At 40.5% G+C, this 23,297-nt stretch overlaps 1 protein-coding gene across 1 annotated transcript in view; it reads left to right on the top strand.

Annotated features, from left to right (window-relative positions):
* TENM1 (teneurin transmembrane protein 1) overlaps positions 1-23,297 on the top strand; it is a 785,963-nt gene that overhangs the window by 647,208 nt on the left and 115,458 nt on the right. The window contains exons 19-21 of the mRNA XM_054509125.2: positions 2,157-2,418; positions 4,704-4,971; positions 19,818-19,961. Coding sequence (XP_054365100.1) covers positions 2,157-2,418; positions 4,704-4,971; positions 19,818-19,961 — 674 coding nt within the window. The remainder of the gene's footprint in view (positions 1-2,156; positions 2,419-4,703; positions 4,972-19,817; positions 19,962-23,297) is intronic.

Genomic DNA, 23,297 nt, shown 5'->3' with positions numbered 1-23,297 from the left:
GCCCTCCCACATTATCAAGGGTAATCTCCTTTACTTAAGGTCAACTAAGTGTAGATATTAACCACATCCACAGAATGCCTCCACAGCAACACCTGGATTAGTGTCTGAATAACTGGGTACTATAGCCCCACCACATTGACAGATAAAAGTAAACCATCACAGGAAACCTAGGGGAAGTTCCCAGAAGAATTTAAAAATCAGTATCTGCTTATGGAGATAATCAAAAGCTGGCCTACAGTTCATTTGGACTACAAGAGGATACATCTGTAAATGTAATAAAGCCAAGGATCAGATTTGAGAAGAAAGTTAACATTTGTTGAGTCCTTGACCCTTAAGTCTCTCTCTTATTTACTCATTAGCAGTAGCAGCTGAGTGATAGATCATATTAGCCCCATTTTACTAATGAGAAAGCAGAAATTCATGGAGGTTAAATAACTAGCCCAAAGACACAAAGCTAACATGGCAGAGCTGGGATTCGAACCCAGGTGTGTATGAAGCCCAAACCCCATTCTTTCTACAAAACAAGATGCCTGCCCTGTCTGCTTAATCTTTCTAGAAGTAGAGAATAATTCCCAGGTACGTGTTTTTGTTTGGATAGTTTGTGTGTGTGTGCATTTGTTTTTGTTTTCAAATAAATAAGCACTTCAGTTTTAAAGAGGCAAGAGCCAAGGTTTGGGCAAAGCAAACTTGCCCAAGGACATGGAGGTAAATCAACATAGAATGTGAACTAGAGGAAAGGTCTCTTGACAAGTAGTGTAGGATTTTCCCCACCACACTTGCCTTAAACTGCTTCTGTGTTATAATGAATTCAGCCTGCCTTAAATCATAAGCCATTTGGGTTTTTTTTTTTTAATTTCAAACCTAGATTATTTTCTATAACTATTGTAGTTCTTCAAACTCTCTTTTTGGAAACTGCCTTATCATTACAGCCACTTGACTGAAAAAGTAACAATAAAAACACAGTATTAGCCATCCTTTGTTACTGCCCATTTATCTTTATCTGGAAGATTTCTGCAACAAGACATGATAGGCAATATTATAACAAATACAATAAATGTCATATGAAGGGAGTGGTGAGATATCCTTAATTAAGTCTGATTCCCTATTAGGGCATTCTATCATTTAAAAAGTGTTTTACAAACATCTCTTTTAATGCAGGGAATTGCTTGCATCTCTCTCCTGTGGATTTAAGTTGCTCTGAATATTAAGGAGCATCATATTGCCCTTTACCCATTTTTATGATATAATAGTAATAATTTATCATTATCTTTCTTTTACATAGTATTTTATGCTTTTTGAATGCTTTCAAGTACATTATCTCAAAGACATCATTATGCTTACAAGAGAAGTAAGGTAGAATCATCTAGTGCAGAATGAACTGAAATCTGAGTCTGTTATGCTCCAATGCAAGAGTAATGTCAGATACCACATCAAGTGATGGACAGAATTGGCTTACAGGAGAGGTAGTCTTGCTTTGTCAGAGATATGGAAGGTGTTGTCAGCGGAGATGGATAGGGTCCATTACAGGCTGTCTTACAAAAGGAAACCAAGAGGCATTCTAGACAGAACCAGAAATCCTAAATGTAGACTTCAAGTAGAATCAGGAGCCAAAGTGGGCAGGCAGATGTGGAGGGTTCAGGCATGGTATTGTTCAAGCAAATTTCACTGAACAGCTTTCCTCTGCTGCTATCTTTCTCCAAATGCCATCTCAAAGACACCACCAGATTTCTGACACTATGTTTGTGACTCCGAACAAGATAGTTAACCTTTTGGCTCTTTACTTTTCTTGAGTTACATTATAGTAATTTTTTTGAGGATGAATAATGTATTATATTAAAGACACTGCTGAATGTTATGTGATAAGATATGGCTTTGCAGAAATACATGCAGTGATTTTATTTAAGATAGTATTAAAATTGGTTTACAAATTCGGGGTGAATATCAGCTGGTGATGGGGAGTTTTTTCTCAAAAGTCTACTGGCTAGTGAAAAGAAATCATCCATATATTTAGCTAGAGGGAATTTATAAAACAGAAATACGAATGGATGGAGTTGAGTCCCAAAGGAAGGAAAGTGCACTAAAATTACCTATTTTTTTAACTTGAACTTTATTTTGGTTGTTCATTTGGTAGAAACTATCATATTTTTCCTTCTCAGCTTTGACCTCGTAGCCATTGGCGGTATTTCCGTCATCTTAATTTTTGACCGATCACCTTTCCTGTCTGAGAAGAGGACACTCTGGTTACCTTGGAATCAGTTCATTGTGGTAGAGAAAGTAACCATGCAGAGAGTTGTATCAGACCCACCATCCTGCGACATCTCCAACTTTATCAGCCCAAACCCTATTGTGCTTCCTTCACCACTCACATCATTTGGAGGTTCCTGTCCAGAGAGGGGAACTATTGTTCCTGAGCTGCAGGTGGGTACATTGGCCTTTGAATGTATAAAATCATAGTATCATGGAGTGGTCCCTGGCGTATAATGGCTGGATTCCTTTTCTTGGTATTTCTGCCAGCCCCATAATGGGCTGCCCTTCATTTATCAAGAGAAGCCTTCAAATGTAATCTCTCTGGCACACATTTGCAAAGTGATTGGCCAGGGCTATAGGGTGCTATCTATGGCCGTAGAACAAAGCAAGATGAACTAGCTGTCATGAGAATTAAGCCCCAAACCTTGACCTAATGAACACTGTGCTCTAAAGAACAAAGCTAGCTAGCTAGCTCAATAGTGGTAACAGTATAATCAATGAGGTGGGACCGTCTGTGGTTCTGAAATTAAAGCTCCTTAAGAAATCTAGTTTCCTTCCATTGTCTAGTTTGTATCCATTGTCATTGTTCTTAGACGTCATGACAACGCCTCTTGTCTAGCTGTGTTTGGCAAAGGTAGTTTTCAAGCGTGTGGGTTTTGTTTAAAGCTTTGCTTTTGAGTGTTCAAGCTTTATATGTCAGAGCGAGACACATTTTTGAACCTTGGTATTTTATAGTTCCTGAGAATTTTTCTTTATTGAGCCTTCAATATTTTCATTTCAATATTAAGCCATTCAAACATCTATAGTATAATTTCCTCATAAATTTCCTCATCACATTATAGAAACATTTTAATGATAGTTAAATGCAGAAGCTACCAAAATGGACACAAGTCTCACAGATTCAGAATTCAAGAAGTATACTCGAAAGGAAGTAAATGGACATTCCGAGACTGAATTGGTTTTTCTTCCATCACAACATTCCCAGTAGCTGTTAGGAATGCCCGGAGGATACCACTTGTGAAAGACTCACAAAAAAATAGTGCCCTGCTGGAAAAGGAGTCCGAGTTGCCCCTCCTCTCTTTTCCATTGGTTTTCCTTAGAAAGGAAGAAAAAACAAGACCATATCTACTGAGTGCATTGAACTGATACACCAGTCTCTGTATACTTGTCATTAGGAAGTATGGGTTTATTTTAGCACCGAAGTTTTCAAACTGCTCTAGCAGTGCATATTTCCATAGGGAAATAAAATACTAAGGTGGGAAGTGTCCCGCTGGCCTTCACTAATGTACTTCTGCCACCACCTAAGGAGACAAAGCCATTGGACAGCTCGGGTATCAACTAGCTAATGTAGAGGAAGGAAAATCAGGCAAAGAATAGACAAAAGCAGTTTGTGTCCCCAAAAAAAGAATGACCAGAAATCCTGGATAATATGAGATACGATGTATCTAACAACCTGTCCTACTACGTGCACTTGTTTGGAAAAAGGACAAGGGACAAGGTACTGAGCTAAAAATGAGTGAGGGCACAAAAATATCCACACTATTCATGTCACCTTAAAAGTACTGAATAGGCTCTTTCTTCGGCTGAGTTTTGAAAATTGAAAGTCATGGAACACAAGATTCAGTTTTAGTGACCACTTTTGGTGGTTTAACTCCATCTTTGCAAATAAACAAATAAGTAATAGCAATTAATTAAGGAAGCCAAGTGGTAGTAGTTTCATTCTGGGACCAGCATTTAGTATAAAATGTGCACAGGAGTTAATGGGAGTTATTTGCTTCTCAGTCTACAGGTGTCAACTTGGAAAAACTTATTCCCAGCTATTGGTATATTGAAACACAGAGAAATATGTAAGCAAAATTTGATTAAAAAATTGACCCTCGAGGTCATTCCCAAGGTCCAAAGAAGACAAGTTTGATTGCATCAGTAAAGATTAATTCTAGAGAAACCATAATCTCTGTCACAAAATATCACTTTGCTGAGCCTGTTTCTGGAGTCCTTCCTCCTAGAGAGCCTGGCCTGAATAAGGATTACAGCAGTGGTTTTGTGATATATGACAACACACCAAACAAGATTTTGTGTATGTATATATAAGAAAAAGACCCCTCAGTGAAGCCCAGAGCACTGAAAGGCCTGACATCCAACAGTGTGATCTTTTCCAACTCCTACCAAGCATTTTTGGAACACTGTTGAAAAACGAAAACTGTTCTTTTCACAGTCTTTCCTGGCAGGGAAAAGAGGAGCTCAGTCCTCAGGGTTGGTTGGATGTCTTGTCCCCATGCGGATTGAGTGCAAAATTCAAAACCTATGGCCACACAGCCTCACCAAGATTCTTGCCTGGGCGTCCACAGGATCCCTTTAACCTCTCTCCTTTGGTGTGTCTCTAAGACAAGAAAGCATGCAGTGTCCTCCTCTACCCATGACCACCAATAGAGCCCATCTGGCTTTTTGTCTTTCAGGTTGTACAGGAGGAGATCCCCATTCCTTCCAGCTTTGTGAGGCTGAGTTACCTGAGCAGCCGCACCCCTGGGTATAAAACCCTCCTCCGGATCCTTCTGACACATTCAACCATTCCTATGGGAATGATAAAAGTACACCTCACGGTAGCTGTGGAAGGGCGACTCACGCAGAAGTGGTTTCCTGCTGCAATTAATCTCATCTACACATTTGCTTGGAACAAGACTGACATCTATGGTCAGAAGGTTTGGGGCCTGGCAGAGGCTTTGGGTATGTTGAACTAATTCTATGTAAATAGCAGCATTATATTCACCAAACAGAAAATACTAGTTGCATACTAATTTGTATGTGGAATAATTATGTACCAAAACATTATGGTTTTCTTTTATTTAAAGGATCTAAGGCATTTTTTCTTTCAAACCACTCTCTTTGGACCTATTCAGAGTTCCCTTTTGACAGATTTTTGCTTCAAAACTAGTTTAGTTTTCCTCTCAAGACGGCTGCGTACTAGTGTCGTCCCATACTATCTGACTTGTAACTGTCGCCAGAGCTGAATATTGCCTTCTAACTGTGACCTTTGGTGTGTCGTTCTTTAGGCCATGTTTTTGGGTTTGACATTTAGACTGTCATTTCCACTTAGAAACTACAAAATTTTAACTTACAGGCATCTCCACTTATTATCTCTTCTGTCTAAGATAGTTAGACTCCATTAACTTGTTACTTCAGTAGGTTAAATGCAAAAAAAAAAAAAAAAAATCATCGCACCTTCCTAGTCTTTGATTTTCTGTTATTTCAAGACTCTAAAACCTAGAATCTTAGAGATAGTAGGGACTTTTGGAGGTCCTTTGGGCCTATGGTTCTCAGATATTTAATTCGGTCAGACAAATGACATTTAAAAAAATTAGACTGAAACAGATTTGCCAGCTTTTTATTTTGCCAAGCAAGAATATCTTAAAAAGAAAGGAAAAAAAAAAAACCTGCTACCATCTACTACTCACCTACCACTACCGTAATTTCATCAAGGAGAGGGATATCTAACATCAGAAAAGGGAGTATTCTGTCTTTAAAAAATGACAGTAAGCAATCTAATACTGATGCTCGGAGAGAGACAGACATACAGACAGCAATGTCTTTTTTTCCCTCTCACCCTGTAGAAGACAGTGAAAACTTCCTAACGGACCTGACACAGGTGTGTGGAGTCACAGCTGGGAGCCATTGATTCTTCTGCCTTCAGGCACTATCTCATGGAAACCACCCTTGGACAGAGGAGAAGACTATTTTTAAAGTTCTCCAGAGGAGATGTTTTCATATTCTCCCTTGGAAGTGTCTATCATGGAATAACTCCCATATAACTGACATATATCTTTTAGACTTTGGTGTGTCAGTTTCCTCCCTTTCTTTCCAGAGGATAACTAATAGAGGGCGGGGAAACAAAAACTGGTGACTTTTCTTTGCCCAAGAGATCCTCATATATTTAAATAATTAACTCATCTCGGTTGGACTTTATTAGAAGGCAAGAAACATAGAGTGGTTCAGATTTCCTCAGTTAGTGAGGAGTTATTGTAAAGACATGGGAAAGTAAGAAAGAACAGGAAAAGGCATCAGCAAGCTACAGCCTTGCTGAAGACACATTGTAGTTCTAGGAAGCCAATGTCTGCTCTGTTAACTTACCAACAGTTCCAGTTGTCCCCTCTGCAGCCAGAGGCCACTGCCACCTTCCATGGTGACTCGGCTACACTGATGCCTGAACTCATCCCTTCACCCTTATTAACTACCCTCCCTTTCTCTCAGCTCTTCAAACCCCACAGTCTGGTGACTTGCTCTGTACCGTGCATCCAGATTCCTCTTAGAATATCGGATTGTGTCAGCCATAGGGTAAACACCCTAAGCAGAGCTCTACCATTAGGCTAACTACCATCAAGGTTGTTGGCCAGCCTATGGACTCCTGCTCGATCCCTATTTCAGTGAGTGTAGTGGTTAAGAGAACAACTCTGGAGCCAGACCCCCTCCATGGGGTCAAATCATCACTTGTCTACTTACTAGCTATGAAATATTGGGTCCATGAGTTAATCTCCAGGTGCCACAGTTTCTCCATCTATAAAATGGGTATCATAAAGAGAATGCTACTCATAGGTTATTATAATAGGAGGATTAAATGAGATAAATAATGTAAAGTGCTTCACACACGGTAAGCACTCAACAGATGTTGAGTACTGGTAGTGTTTTTGCAGTTCTGCTGGTGGCCAGAATATTGGGATCACAAGGTATAAAGGTATAAAGCATGGAGCCTACGCAGGAATTTGTTGTCTCAGCTTCTCTAAGTAGGGAACTAGGTATAGCAGCTAAGCACTCAGTTATTCTCCATTTTCCCTCCTTGCCACACACACACACACACACACACACGCACACGCACATGCACATTCTCTCCTCTGCCCTTCTCTGGGCTATGAGAGGCTGGCTTCTAGGGACCGCATTGCCTGGACTCATTCACTGTCTGGCTTCCCATTTGATGTGGTCAATGGGTAGCACCATCTGGGGACTGCAGGGTGGAAGGAGAAGGAGGTCAGGGTATTTACCCCTTTCCCTGCCTCATTGCAGTTCTGGCAACAATTACATTAGAAGATGGCAGCTCCTGTCCGGTAGCCCCTCCTCCACACCCGCAGGCTCTCTGGTCTGTATCGTCATTCCCTCCCTTTGGCCCTGCGAACCCAGGAGGCTTCTCAGTGTTGCCGGTCCCTGAATGGGTCACCAGCCCTTGTCGATTCCCTTCACCCTGCTTGTGCTGCTGTAAATAGCCGCTTCATCTGACTCTCTGTGTGAACACTTGAGTGTGATGTGTGATTCCTGCTGGGACCTTGACTGGTGCACACTGAAACCTCATGTTCTCTCCGGGATATTATCCTAAAGCCTTTGCTTCCCTAAGATAACCCAAAATTCCTCTAACTTTTCTCCATAGGGCTTTGTTTTCCAATTCCTTATTACCCTCCACAGAACCCCTGCTGGCTCGTTGACTTTTTTGCTTGTTTGTTTTTACTTTTTTCTTAAGTTGTGATACTTAGCAGTTTACCCAGTACTCTCATGAAGAGCTGACCAAGACAATGTCTAGCAGCCATTTCTTGCCAGGGTTCACATAAATGGAATTCAACCTTACTTTTTTAAATAGTGGCTTTATTGAGATATAATTCACATACCACAAAGTTCACCCGTTTAAAGTGTGCAATTGAGTGATTTTTAGTATTTTCACAGTGTTGTACAACTATTAGCAATATCTAATTCCAGAACATTCTCAGCATCACCCCACAAAGTAGCACCCCACACATGCTAGCAGTCACTCTCCACTCCTCCCTTCCCTCCAGGCCCTGACAACCACCAATCACCTTTCTGTCTTTATGGATCTAACTCTTCTGAATATTTCAAACAAATAGAATCATCCAATATGCAGTCTTTCATATCTGGCTTCTTTCTCTTGGTATAATGTTTCTAAAGCTCATCCATGTCAAAGCATGTATCAATGTTTCATTCCTTTCTATGGAATGGACTGAAGAATATTCTGTTGCATGGATACCACATTTTGTTTGTTCATTCATCAACTGATGGCCATTTGGGATGCTTTACACCTTTTGGATATCGTGAGTGGTGCTGCTATGAACATTCATATACAAGTATTTCTTTGAATATCTGTTTTCAGTTCTCAGGGGAATATACCTAGGAATAGAACTGTTGGATCATATGGTAATTCTGTGTTTGACTTGTTGAGAAACCACCAAACTGCTTTCCATGGTGTCTGCACCATTTTATCAACCTTACTTTATGCATAAAATGTGTTACTTCTCTTTCTTTTAAATACCTCCAGTGCTAAAGATTCTAAAATTTTCTTCTTGGGGCGCCTGGGTGGCTCAGTCATTAAGCATCTCCCTTCAGCTCAGGTCATGATCCCAGGGTCCTGGGATCGAGCCCCACATCAGGCTCTCTGCTCGGCAGGAAGCCTGCTTCTCCCTCTCCCACTCCCCCTGCTTGTGTTCCCTCCCTGGCTGTCTCTCTCTCTGTCAAATAAATAAATAAAATCTCTAAAAAACATAAAAAAATAAAATTTTCTTCTTTGTTGTAGTTAAGCACTCTTAATGACTTAGCCTCTAATATGCCCATGGATTATTGAGTAAACAACTAAAACATAAAGAAAAGCAAAGACTTTCTAGTATACACACCAGTGGTGAAGCCTCCATTCCTACTGTTTGCCAATGGGTATTGGTTTACTTTCTATTTTTACAATCATATTCCTGATCAAAACTTCCTGAAGCATTCTAACTATAAAATGGCCTTAATTAAAGTGCTAAAATATATGTTGTTAGTTCATTTTTAAGGCTAATTAACAGTAACAAAAACAAAAGAAAATTGATCTACCCAGAAATATCCAAAGAGAGAGGGAAAAAAGTATTACTCGTGGTATTTTATGTGCACTTAAAGGACATAATATTTTTTTAGGATAGAGAAAGAACACTGGCAAAGATCTCAAACAAAATAGCCAAAATAATTTCAAGCATAGTGCCTAAAATGCAATATGGATTATTTACCTTACAGGAAATGTCCTTGATAATCTTGGTTAAAGGGATTTTTTATTTACTACCTAGTCTCCATTTCCATATACATGGAGACTAAGAGAATTTCTTGACAGTGGTAAAACTTTAGAGCAGGTGTTAGAATGAAGTTGGAGAATCTAATTCCCTGCAGATGGATTGTGAGCACCTTATGAACACAACAGACAATAAATAGTGGAGACAAAGGGATCAAGGATGTGGCCACTGAGCTCATACCTTAATAGGGGATGACTGAATCTAAACAAACAAGGAAGAAAAGATTTAGTTGCACTCCTGCCCATATTTTATAATTGCTTAACTAATGTGAGAAGAAACAGACTACATTTTGCCCCAGATATTAACAATGGTGTTATATATGTCACTTCTCAGGTTTGCTTCAGATTCAGAGGTCCTAGTATATAGTCTTGTGGCAGGCCGAATAATGACCACCACTCCCCAAAAATGTTCATCCCTGGAATCGGTGAATGTATTCTTTTACATGGCAAAAGAGAATTAAAGTTACAAATGGAATTAAGGTTGCTGATCACCTGACCTTGAGATGGGACAATTATTCTGGATTATCCAGGTGGGCCTGATGTCATCACAAGTGTCCTTAAAAGTGGAAGATGGAGTCAGAAGGGGAGGTCAGAGTTAGAGGAAGGTATAACTGTAGAAAAAAGGCACATCAGGGTCAAATATTGCTGGCCTTGAAGATGGGGGAAGGGAGCCAAGAAACAAGGATATTGGTGGCCTCTAGAAGCTGGAAAAGGCAAGGAAATGGATTCTCCGTTAGAACCTCTGGAAGGAATGCAGCCTGCTGACACCTTGATTTTAGCTCAGTGAGACCCATTTCAGACTTCTTACCTCCTTAACTGTAAGATGATAAATCTGTCTCATTCGAAGCCTTTGTGTTTGTGGTAATTTGTTACAACAGTAATAGGAAACAAACCTTGACCAATATTCCTACAGTCCCAGTTATAGCAAGGATTTGGGTTCAAATTCTGGCTGGAAAGTTCTCCCACTCTTATTTCCTTTTCAGGCCAGTTAAATATGAACCTCTGTCCCACCCATTTCTGGGTGATGGAGAAAGAGGAGATCAGCTTTAAACATGCTGAATTTGAAGTAATGGTGAATATCTAAATTGAAATGCCCACTTAGTTTGAAATGTTGGACTCTTGTTTCCCACATAGCTCAGCTGTGGGGAATTGGTGGCATCCCTAAGGGCTAGGGTGTCTCAAAAGAAGAATGGAGGGTTGAGGGACAGCCACAGTGAGAAAGGAGTGCTTGAGATCCTAGAGTATCCCACCATTTTTTTTTTTGCAATGCAACAGATTTCACAAGTGGAAGAACAATACCAGAGTGAATAAATTATCAACAGAGATAGTGTGAACTACTTCCTTGGCAAAGTATCAATGGCAACTGATAAGATTGATTAATCCAAGTACACTATTGATCAAGTAGAAGAAGAGTAAAATCACTCCCAGGGTTGCGGTACAAAACCCAGAATCACTAGTTCATCCGGCTTAAAGATTTTGTTGTCTGATACACAGACAAGACTCCCCTGCTAAAAAAACTCCATCTGTGCATTTGAAATAATTTGGCCCTAGCACTTGATTCTCTAACTCTAAATAAGGTATGATGTCTGGAAATCGTTGTATATTATTTAGTATCTTTCCCAACTCTGCCACTTGCAAAACAATGTAAAAAAAATCATTATTGTTAAGTTCACAGTACTATTAAAATTCTAGAGACGGCTTATTTAATTTGACAAACTGGCTTGTTCAGGGGCTCTGATCTGCATCCATTATATGAATTTTGTCGAAATAATTCCCTATGTCCGCCTGGGTCTGCATACATTATCAATATGTAATAATGCATTCTGCCCGGTCTTCATTTTAATTAAATTAAATCACAGCAGTTTGGAGTCCTAGAAGTTCAGGAAATCAGCCATTGCCTTTAGTAGCACTGCTATAAACAATTCTATTTTTTTCAAGGTTATTGGCAACAACAATTGCATAATTATTTAGTACAGTAGTTTGGCAAGAAAGAGTGGTGTTGCAGAGAGAACTAGACTTCCTAAAGGTTCACGGTGCATAAGAGTCTGTCTAAATTGTATTAGAGAGAAACAAGGGGACATTAATAGTAATAGGTGCTAAGCTACGGTTGCTTTGTGCACACAAAACATCCTTGAGAATGATGCTTTAGTGTTCATAAATTTCCCTTCAGTAAAACCTGTGCAGGCTGGGCAACCACAAAAATCACAGCCACTGAATATTTTAATAATAAATGGGTAGTGCTTTACAATTTGCAAAGTACTCTCATGTACATTATCTCATTTTAATCCTTGTAACATTCCTGCCTGGTAGGCATAGGGCGGTGTACATGATCTTCGTTCTGCGGAGGGGGAAACTGAGGTTCAGAGAGCATGTGACTTGCCTAAAGCCCTCTACAGAATGGGGATTCAAACTCGGATCTCTGGGTCCTGAGTTCTGCATGCCTTTCCCTGCTGCCTCTCTTCGCTAAATTGACCAACCCACCTTACTGAGCACCCAATTCAACGCCCCAGTGGCTTTCTGTCAAAGAAGCTAGCAGAGATAATAATCTTTCATCATTTCTCTCCACTCATGAATTTATAATCGTTAACTGAGAGCGGGGCTATTTTATCCATTCAGCTTTATAGGCATAACACCAAGGATATGAGTTTTTCAAGGACCTGTGAGAATGTTTGCAACCTGAAAAATAAGTATATTGGCACCGAAATATGAAAAGAAAACCAGAAAATCAACATTGATAAATGTTTAAATAAATGTCTACAAAATGAAGCATTATGTCAGCTTATCAAGTGCTTCTCAATTTTCACACTTGCATATGAAATATGTTTAATGCAGGGTATGGGTTGTGGATTGTATCCATTTTAATATGTTTGACAAGATGTGAGATAGGATCTCCAGAAGTAAGAGTGCCTGGAGCTTACCAGGATTTTTAAATGACCCTGATATCCTGGTAAGCAATGGTCCATGCCCATTTCAAACTGCTGGTCACACCCATTAGTAGATTATGAAATCTGTTTGGTGAGTCGACCAGTATTTTTTTAATGGAATAAAATGGAATGGAATGGAATGACATAGAACAAAAGTGAACAGAATAGAAAATATCAGAAGGTAAAGCTATTAGGAGAGCATTGTTTTGGAAAACTTGGCTTCAATTACACGTGTGTGTGTGTGTGTGTATATGTGTGTCTCTCCCTATGTGTATGCTGGGTCACAAATGACTTTCAGGCATAAAAATTTGAAAGCCATTGGTAAGATGACAGAGTCAAGAGACAGAAAACTTAAATGATTTTCCAAATCATATGTCCTATTTTCCAAGTCAGCATTTATGATTGTTTTGTCTTCCATTTCCCTCTCCCAACCCATACCAGAGCAGGATGCAGGTATCTCTCTAAGATTGGGTGACCATCTAATTTATCATTCAAACCAAGATACTTTTGAGAACAAAAGGGGATGCTGTTCATAATTACATCATGACAACAACATAACTGGGTGCTGTTTTTGGCCAAGCAGAATACAGGGTACTTCTCCTTCAAGGCTAGGCCTGGCCTCCCTCCAATCCTTATCTCTTTAATTCAGAGCAAATGAAACATCATTTATTTAGCACTTCTGAACTGTGGGTCTTGCCCTTTATAGCTGTGATTAAGCATAGCGGGAAGAAGCACTTGCTTATGAGTCAGTGGGTTTAGCTCTGGTTCTGCCATTTACTAGCCAGATGAACTTGAACTAGTCACTCTACCTCTCTGACTCTATCATTTCATCTATCAAGTGGGAGTAAATATATCTGCCTCATAGGTTTTTGTGAGTCTTCAAATTAGGTAATATACAAAAAAATGTATTTAACTGTTGTGTGTTATACAAATGTAAGGTGAAATTATTTTTGTGATAGTTATTAAAGAGGCCATGGATGAAAGTTCCAAAAGATAGGTAACCCTTTGGTGTCTGGCCTCTCTCAGATGACAAATTATCCTACCCTGTGAATCACCTGCATGGCACATAGAGCAGCTTAGTAAAGGTTTGCTAAGTCATTAAATAACAGCCTCCTTCTTTCCTAAAACCTCTCCCAAGAAAAATGCCTAAGTACTGCTAGAGGATAATAATCTTTTGTCTTAATTCGCACTGGGAGGGGGAAGGGGTCGTTCGTCATTTGTTTTTGCTACACTAGAGAGAAACCCACCCTCTAGCCACCCTAACCTTTTTAAAATCTCTCAGAGATACCAAACCTCAAGGCCTTGCACACATGTTGCTCTCTCTAGAATGCTCTTCCCTATACTTCATAAGATAAACCCCCTTCTTCATGAAGAGGCTTTTCCTTGTTTTTCCATTCCACCTTAAATTCTCTTGTTACACTCGCTACTAATACACTTCATTTTCCCATCATAACATTTATCACTCTGTGTGTGTGTGTGTGTGTGTGTGTGGTTTTTGTTTTAGATTTTGTCCTCCCACTAGAATGTGAGCTTCATGTGTCGTGGGGGAGGGAATCAGCAGGGGGAGGGGGGGACATTCTGTCTTGTTCTGTGTTTTTCATCCTCATATCTCTAGTTCCTAACAACAAGAGATACCCATTAAATACTGCATATTTGTTTAATGAACAAACAAATGAACAAGGGCAGAGGCTAAAATGAACCCCTTAGCCTTGCCTATGTAGTGGGATGACGTGCCTCCAAGGGAGAGGAGAGCTGTGTCCAGGTACACTAAGGCACTCACAAATGTGAGTGTGAGCCAGAACACCATCCTACCTTCATGGCACCTAGGTCATCCACGTTCTGGGTTCACTTCTACACAGCAAGGCTCGAACAGAGCAGCCAGGAAAAAAAAAAAATCTCGTTATGTTAGATTTCAGTGTACAGGACCTCTTGTGTGGCTCCCTCACTGCTGGATGCTTTTTACTTTTTCTACTGTCCGTTTTCTTCATCCAACTACCTCACTTGGAGCACTAACATGTCTGAACATTATTTTTGTAAACTGCTAGGGTATCGATCCCAAGTATTACCAAATCAAATCCAGTGATTCATTAAAAATAATAATACATTATAACCAAAGAGTTTTTTAAAAAGATTTATTTGCCGGGGGTGTGGTGGCGTGTAGCAGAGGGAGAGGGAGAGAATCTCAAGCAGATTCCCCACTGAGCATGGAGCCTGACGACCCTGAGATCCTGACCTGAGCCGAAATCAAGAGTCAGACACTTAACCGACTGAGTCACCCAGGCACCCTGAATAGAGTTTATTTTAGGATCACAAAGATGGTTCAACATTAGGAAGCCTATTGCTATAATTCACCACCTTAATAGATTAAAAAAGAAAACTATGTGAATATTTCCATAAGTGCTGAAGAGGCACTTGATAAAAATTCATCACCTGATTCTGACACTCCTGGTGAGCCAGGAATAATAGATAAATCAACAAAACATTTCAGGCCACTGGGCAATGTGTCAAACTGAGGAACCTCTGGGGTCATCCTATCCTATGATAAATCACCAGAGAATAGGAAAGGGTAGAAGTTCTAAGAGCACATACCTGTTCTCAGTAGATAGCACTGTATCTATATAGTCTTGGTCTACTGTCGCCATGGTCTTCATTTGGTTCCTTCGGTCTCTTGTCTTTGGTCGTTACTGTTGTTGTTTTCCATTAATCTATTTTAAAATAATGGGAAATGTTTGTTGTTCTATTTAATGATTCTTTTTGGATAAGAAAGTTTTTATCTTGTTGTTAGTTACCTTTTAAATGTCATGAAATTATTTTTACATGTTCCTTGAGTTCATGAAGTAACATGTCAGTTTCTCACACTATCAGACTACTTTTACTTATGTATTGCCTTCATAAATGCAACCATTATGGTTTCTGAAGCCTTAGCCTGAGGCTGTTGAAAATCATCTGCTTAATCTTGTCATATTTTGCACATTAGCTTCCTTGCATAACATCTTTACCTTGGCTATTTATTGTCAGTCTCCTATACCAGCCCTTATAGATGAATGTCACAGTCACTGAATTGGATGTCAGGGGCACCGTGGCCCTCAGCCTTCTTGTAGTCCCCACATTATACAAATGTTGCTGCTTGGAGAAGTAGAATGAGCATTCAGTTCTTTTGCCCAATGTCCAATGACTTTGGGAGAGCAAGCTGCTCTCTTTCTTTATAAAGCAGTATAATAAAGTCTCCTTCATAAGCCAGTGTCAATATTTGCAAGATGACTAACAGTCAAGTCAAAGGTACGATCCTGTGACCAGAGGACAGAGCCCTCTGCAAATGTAACAGTCCTATCTTGACCATCAATGACTCTTGGTGAAGAAACATCCCATTAACACCTCTGTGTGGAGGTGAGGGAGAAAACACAGGAAGACAGAAATCCAGACAGAATTAAGGGTGTCACGAGGGAGGCAGTCACATCGTTTAGAAAACGCATTCTGCTATATTAATGGATCTTTTCTCACCTGCCTTACCAATATATACGTTCCAGCATGGAACCACTATACCAGCTCCTGGGAAGTATAGTCCGGGACCCCCCCTTCCCCACCTATCTCAGCCCATTGCCAGACCAGTGTGTCTTCTGCAGCTCCTCTGAAATGTTGTTGAATAATGGTTTTTTTCCTTCCTATTACACTCTTCTTCCTCATCCCTACTCCAGAGCACCAATGCTGATTCTGTGGCCTGCACCATGCTATGTTGATGATCAGATGTGATAGGCAACAGGCCGCCCTGGGAAATGGTGGTGGTCCATTCTGCTCATAGCTGAGACTCAGCTGTCACAGTACCAGGCAGAGTGTAATGTCAGGGCTCAGCATTTTCTTTTTTTTTTTTTTAAGATTTTATTTATTTATTTGAGAGAGAGAGACTGAGAGAGAGAGCACATGAGAGGGGGGAGGGTTGGGAGGGTCAGAGGGAGAAGCAGACTCCCCGCCAAGCAGGGAGCCCGATGCGGGACTCGATCCAGGGACTCCAGGATCATGACCTGAGCCGAAGGCAGTCGCTTAACCAACTGAGCCACCCAGGCGCCCAAGGGCTCAGCATTTTCATTGCCAGCCCCTGAATAGCCCCTCTCCCCCCTATATTTAATTATATGAAAAAGAGCAGGCATTTAGCTCATTACAGTCCGCCTCCAGGAGAGAAGTCTAGGATTGGTAGCTTCTGTATTGGCCAGTTTCCTGTGCATTTGGAGAGTAGCTCAGCTCTGTGGGGTGAAACGTCTGCCTTCTCCTAAACCGACTGCAAATTCTAGGATTATGCTAAAGTGGGCTGCTGTCAGAAAGAAACCTTGCCTTGTTGCTCTGAGCAAGAAGCCACATGCAAAAATACCCCAACACACAGCCATTCTCATTAAAGCTAGTTGAAATTTTGGACAAGTCTTAAGTATAAATTATAAATTTATTAGCTCATAGAGCTTTCTCCCAAGAAAGTAAACCTAATAAAAATTAGAGGGAACTTATTAAGTGGCTGTCTTGTTGCTATTTGCCATGACTAGGGGAAAAAAGTAATATCATTGTGGGGTTTGCAGCCAAGGCACTTTTTTGTTGTGGACTAGAGAGCAACTGAGAGAGCAGATATGAGGTGAAAAGAGTATGTCTCATTACCATTGCAGTGAGAACTCTTTAATTGATACTTTATGTAAGCATTTCCTGCCACAGAGGTAGGAGGATCTTTAACTGTTACTGAGAGGGAAAAATCCGGCTCCAAACCACCACTGGAGGTCACCAGGGCACACTACTTATTTGCAAAACTGCATCATCACCTTCCGGAGAAAGGATTCTAGGGGAGCTCACCAGGCTTACAATGTACAAAAAGCAGATCCTGACAATGGTAGGGAAAGAGATGACGGCTTTCAGGGAACTTGTAATTGTCGCTGCGATTATTTATTAATCAAGACTTTTAAATGTTGGCAAGAGAAGCAGAAACCGTGTTATTCAACATACCAACATGGCCCTAAGTATGCTTTCTCACCACCTGATTTTGCCAACATGAGATCCCGTCCTCTCTTCGGCTTTTGGGTTTAATCCCCAACTAGAATCGATCAAACACAATCTTGAAAGAATGCACTTTGGAATCACAGAGTGTTAGAGCTCAAGGGGCGCTATGAAAATTATCTAGTGCAAAAGACTTTGATCTGAGATCTCTATTTGGATTTCAGGACGTCAGTGAACCCCTTAGAATTGTATATAAAATTTTGTGTGTGTCTGCATTTTTCTCTCTTTTTTTTTTAAGATTTTATCTATTTATTTGAGAGAGAGGGAGAGAGAGAGCACGAGCAGGGGAGGGGCAGAGGGAGTTGGAGCAGGAGAAGCAGACTCCCCGCTGAGCAGGGAAGCCTGACTCGGGGCTCGATCCCAGGACCCTGGGATCATGACCTGAGCCACCCAGGCGCCCCTCATCTGCATCTTTCTAGGAAGAAATCTAGGAAGAAGATTCTTAACTTTTATCAAATTCATAATAAAAGTTTCCCTGACCCAAGAGGGTCTAAAAATCATCAATTCTAGTCCATCCTCCCCTGCCCTGGCTTTCTTACCAGAGAAGAACATGATTCTCAGAGATGCAGAATAATTCGCCTGACACCAAACAGCTAGTTAATGGTGGACCCAAAAGTTGAAGTGTTTTGTGACTCTAGCTCTAAAACCAACTCTTTCCACTCTACCAGAGTTGTTTAGCAAGCACTGGGGGCCATGATACGATATCCAGGAGATTGTTGACAGCAATGATTTGTGCTATGACTGTAACCCAACCTAGAATACCTTTGAGATCCTTTTTCTTCACTGAAATTCTCTGTTTCTATCCACCTTAATAGAGAACAGCATTGACACAGGATGATCCAGAGCTAATTTCCATTTAGAAATTATTTCCATTTTATGATTAGTCTTTCCCGCTCCCCATTGATCTCCCTTGCTAATAATGCTTGGTTAGGGCTAAGAATAAAATGAGTTTGCATTCCATGAGTCTTCGCCAGCTTATGGCAGGGTAGAAGGGCATCCCCATCAGGACCAGCTACATAATCTGCAGGGCCCAGTGTTAAATGAAAATACAGAACCTTGTGTTAAAAAATTATTAAGGATTTCAAGGCAGTGGCAGCAGAGCATTGAACAAAGTATGGGACCCTTCAAAGCATGGGCCCCTGCACGACTGCACAGGTCACACAGCCAGTGAAGATGGCCCTATAAGATCCCTATTAAAGCTTTGGTAGAGCACGGGACAAAAAGAAGCCAACCTATGATTTAAAATTGGCCACAGATGATCCACAATGCTAGAGAGTTGTATATTCATAATCATAAAGACTTTTTGGCTTATCTGTGCATATGCTCACACACACACATGCACATATAAATCAGTTTGACTAAAATTACCATCATTTCCCTTCACCCAATGCCAAAACCCAAAACTAGTTTGCTTTAATTCTTCATCTTAGGACCTCTTGTTCTGGCATTGTTTAAGCACACATTTTCATTACCAGTTTTCATAACCAAATGACAAAAGGAGGAATGAGTTCTCCAGGGGCATCTAAAGAGTCAGGTGGAGACAGAAACTGGAAAAGCAAGGGCCAACTACTAGCTAGGGATATTTGAAGCTGCCAGAAAGGGGGAAAGCAGCTTCGGGGTATGCAGTGTAATGAGTCAATACTCTCAGGCTTAGAACATTATGAGGACAGAAAGCATTTTAAATTCAAGAATCAGAAATCTGGGGTTCCGACAGGTAAGCAGGTTTACCAACTGAGAAAATGGCTGGAATTTGGTGTACTTGAGTTAGCCATATTTCAGGAGAGCAGAGGCACCCATGCTACCTCGTTTCCCACTTCCGTTTTAGTGGCATTCCAGGGTGCCAAGTTTAATGCACAACATCTGTGCTTCATAAGAGTTGAGGCCAAATGTTGGGTGATATCCCCTTGGTTAGCTCTATGCAAAAACCAAAATCTAATGTGCACAAGGTGGAATTTACACTTGCCGTGCTTTAAGCGAACTCAGACTTCTTGGCAAACTAACGGCCAGTTAGCACAAAAGAAAACATAAATTGGGCAAATCGATTTGTATTAGTCTCATGTGTAGTCAGTTGTTGTATAAGTGACCCAGTACTCCGAAACCAGCTTCCTAAATGCATTTTGCCCTCTAGAGAGAGAAGAAACCAGCCCTCCCTGCGCCTCTCTTAGAAAAGTAAAGAAAGATATTATAGCAGCATAGCTTAAGCCTTCAGAGAGCTTGTTTCTTCAGTTTTACAACACAGCCTCCAACCCCAAAGCCCAAAGCTTAATGTCCATAAACGTATGGTATGTACCAAATGACAGCACGCACGCACTCACTCACCTGAGTCCGTATCCAATACGCACACACTGACTGATGATTGCTTTTGGATGCCAGTGCTCTACTCTACCGTGTGAGGTGAAAGGCACTTTGCAGTCAAATTTCAGCCCACATCAGAATTCGATAGCAAATGCAATATCCACAGAATTATCAACCAGTGTAAAAATGAAGGAAACATTTTAAAATGCTCTAATGTGTTATTAACTCTTTGTTTGCAGTATCTGTGGGATATGAATATGAAACATGCCCTGACTTTATTCTCTGGGAGAAAAGGACAGTCATCTTACAAGGCTTTGAGATGGATGCTTCTAACCTAGGAGGCTGGTCGTTGAATAAGCATCATATTTTGAATCCTCAAAGTGGTAAGCAGCTTTTCATTTTATTTTATTTTCAAAGGATATACAATTTTTCCTTTTATTGTTTTAAAGATGTCTGTTTATTTATTTTAGAGAGAGGGGGTGAGCATGGAGCCCACCCTTGGGCTTGATCACATGACCTTAAGATCATGACCTGGGCAGAAATCCAGAGTCGGACACTTAACCGACTGAGCCACCCAGACGCCCCACAGTGGAATTTTTTTAAATTGTGGTAAAAGATGCATAACAAAGTTTACCACTTTGACCATTTCTACGTGTACAATTCAGTGGCATTAAGTACATTCACAATGTTGTGTGACCATCACCATTGTCTATTTCCAGAATGTTTCCATCATCCCAAAGAGAAAATCTGTACCCATTAAACAGTAACTCCCCATTCCTCCTCCCCCAGCTCCTATTCTACTTTCTATCTCTATGAATTTGCCTAGCTTAGGTATCTCATGTAAAGAGAAAGATGTATATGTTTTTAAGGCTTTTCATACATACTGCCAAGTTTCCCTCAAGAATAATAGTCCATTTCATGGTCAAGAGTGCCCATTTCTTTGCACTTAAGAAGCTTTTAAAATATTTATTAATACTGTTTTCTTAATGTAATATATATACATACATACATAGTGCTATATATATGTATTACACATATGCAACACATATTTGATGCAGAAAACTTGGAAAAGTACAAGGAAAAAATTACTTATAAGTCCACCACCTAGAGAGGGCCATATTAGTATATTTCTTTTCAAATACAACAATCTGATTTCAAATTAGTGCCAGTATAGTGAGAATGCTGCCAATTAAACTATAACATGCATTGATTGCGAGATACATACTTATTTCAGAGATGTTAAAAATACGAAGCAAAATGTGCACCTTGGCATTGATGAATCATCCATGTGTTACAGTTTTCAAAAGGCTTTGGTGACCTCTGTCCCCTTTGAAATACAACAACCCTGCAGTGTGGCATTAATCTCATTTAAAAGATCAAGAATCGGAGGTTTACAAAGTCATGTGACTTTCCTCAGTGTTGCACAGTTCATAAGTGGCTAGAGCCCTGTGCTCTTTCTCTCCACCACAGTTATTTGTCCACATAAATGTCAGTAGATCCAGTGAGAAGCTAGGAACTGAATCAAGGAACAGTAACAGGTAAAAAAGAAGAGGTAGGAGGAAGACAGGAGAAGAAGTGAAAGAATCTAGGGAAAGAAGGCAGTCCTGGACTTCACTTAGTTTTAAGTCTCCTAAGTCCTGGACTTAGGAAAAGAGGAAAAGGCAGAGAATCAGGACATGGTCATCTTCAATCTTTGCCTTCTTCGAACCACCCTTCCTGTTGTCACTTTCTCCTGGTTTGTAATTTACACATTAACTAAATCAGGAGAGGGAACCACAGGTGGTCCTTGAGCCCATGTGGCTCTCAGACAAACTGATCTCACTACCCTGGTTAGAAATGCTTCATCCAAGTTCCTCCACCTTGTTTTGCATCCTACTGGGGAGTCGGTCATTGGTGTTCCCATCCAGCTTTCATTTGAACATCTACTGGGAAGTTTTCATTGCAAAATCACATTCCTTTTCATCCAAAGAGGTAGATTCTGAGCAACCTTTAGTAGAACATGGACTTTGGGTTATTTCTCCAGGACTGGGGATGCGAATGTCTTGAGACAGTTACACTCTTCCATCCAGCCTTCTTTGTCTGCATCTGACCTTTATGAAACAGCTGGCTAAGGTCAGGTTATCTTGTAAGGCCATGAACTAACCAAGGCTAAGGGAGATCCATTTTATAATCACACCTATGATCTTACTTTGATTGCACTCATCGTCACCTGAGTCAGCCAACCACATGGGCTGGGAAATTTTGATTGGCAAAGCTAACCAGGTTTGCTTCAACCATGACATGACACCACCTACCACAGTCCCAGGGTGGGACCCCAAAGGTAAATGAGTCCATTGCCATATGCCTTCATTATCCTTCCTTCCCCTCTTTCAAGGAACATTCTAAATTCCATTTCAAATTGTTTGTTTTTTTAAGAGCAAAGATTCAGGCACAGATATAAAATGTCAACTTTTTTCTGTTGTCAAAAGGAGAATCACAGTTTTAAAAGTACAAAAATGAAAGGGCAGATGCCACTTATTAAATTATGAGGTTTTTTGTTTTGATTTGAAAGAGTTTGACATTTTAAGCAACCGTTTCTTTTCCACTCACTTTTATTGGCTTGTATGGATTGTCTCTTTCAAATGCCTGTCATTGACATTAAGCACAAAGTGGGAAATGACCTTGATGGAACCAGCCCCCAGCTGTGTGCTCCCAACCCTATGTCCTCTTACCATTTGCTTCACACAGGCTTAGAAATTCAGAGCAGAGGGGAGCCATTGAGAAAGTTGGCTTTGGGCCCCCCCCCTGATTTCCACAGATGTGTTCTCTCCAGCCCTACTTTGCCAGTAATCAGTTTTTAGGCAATAGGTACTGAGTTCTTTCTGAGAATCTTTTTAACACCTTTTTTGAAGTATGATTTATACACCATACAACTCACCCACTTTAAATGTACACTTAAATGATTTTTAGTAAATTGTAGAGTTGTGCACCCAGCACCACAACAGTTTTAGAATATTGTTGTCGCCCCAAAAAGATCCCTTGTGCTCACCCCAAGCCCCACTAAATCTGCTCTGTCTCTTTCTGAGAATTTTATTCTGAGAAAGAAACCTTATTTTAGATAGTTTTTTTTTAAAGGAACATTTGTTCATTGTATCATCTCATTTGTAGGCACGTTGTATTTCTAACCAAGAACTTGTCACACTTGCCAGGAAACAGATCTGAAGCCAGCTCTGCCACTGCCTTTCAGCCTGACCTTGGACACGAACACCTCTCTTGGGATGTTTTCGAAGTCTAAATCCCACCCACAAAGGCAGTTTTAGAAGCAGGAATGATAAGTGTGAAGGAGCAGCTTTGAGAAGACCAATTTAGAAAGCAATGCTCTTTCCCCCTCAGGTCAGACAGTTTTTCTGACTGATTAAGGCAAGAGCGACCGGCTTTCCAAATTCCCCCACTCTGCTTCTTTCTGGAAAAAGCCTAACTCTTTAGGCATCCTGCTTTTTTGATCTGAGACAGATGGCAGATTAGAAACAAGAATCTATCTTCCCCCAATTTCCTCTCACTGGTTAAAAAGATACCTGTAATTAGATTGGATGTCTGCTGCCATTCACTTCTTCAGTTTTTCTTGGGTTCCAAAATCATTATGCAGTGGGTAGTTTCTAGAAGGCAGTGTTTTCAGACCATTTGTCATTTTAGTTGCAGCAATTATATTTACCTGACAATTAACCATTGGTTGTGGAGAA

The sequence above is a fragment of the Mirounga angustirostris genome, unplaced genomic scaffold (assembly GCF_029215605.1).
Source record: "Mirounga angustirostris isolate CCGP_5_RB_7025 unplaced genomic scaffold, mMirAng1.0.hap1 SCAF_11, whole genome shotgun sequence".
NCBI classification, from domain to species: domain Eukaryota; kingdom Metazoa; phylum Chordata; class Mammalia; order Carnivora; family Phocidae; genus Mirounga; species Mirounga angustirostris.
The sequence above is the reverse complement of the archived record's forward strand: the minus strand, read 5'-3'. Positions and strand labels throughout refer to the sequence as shown.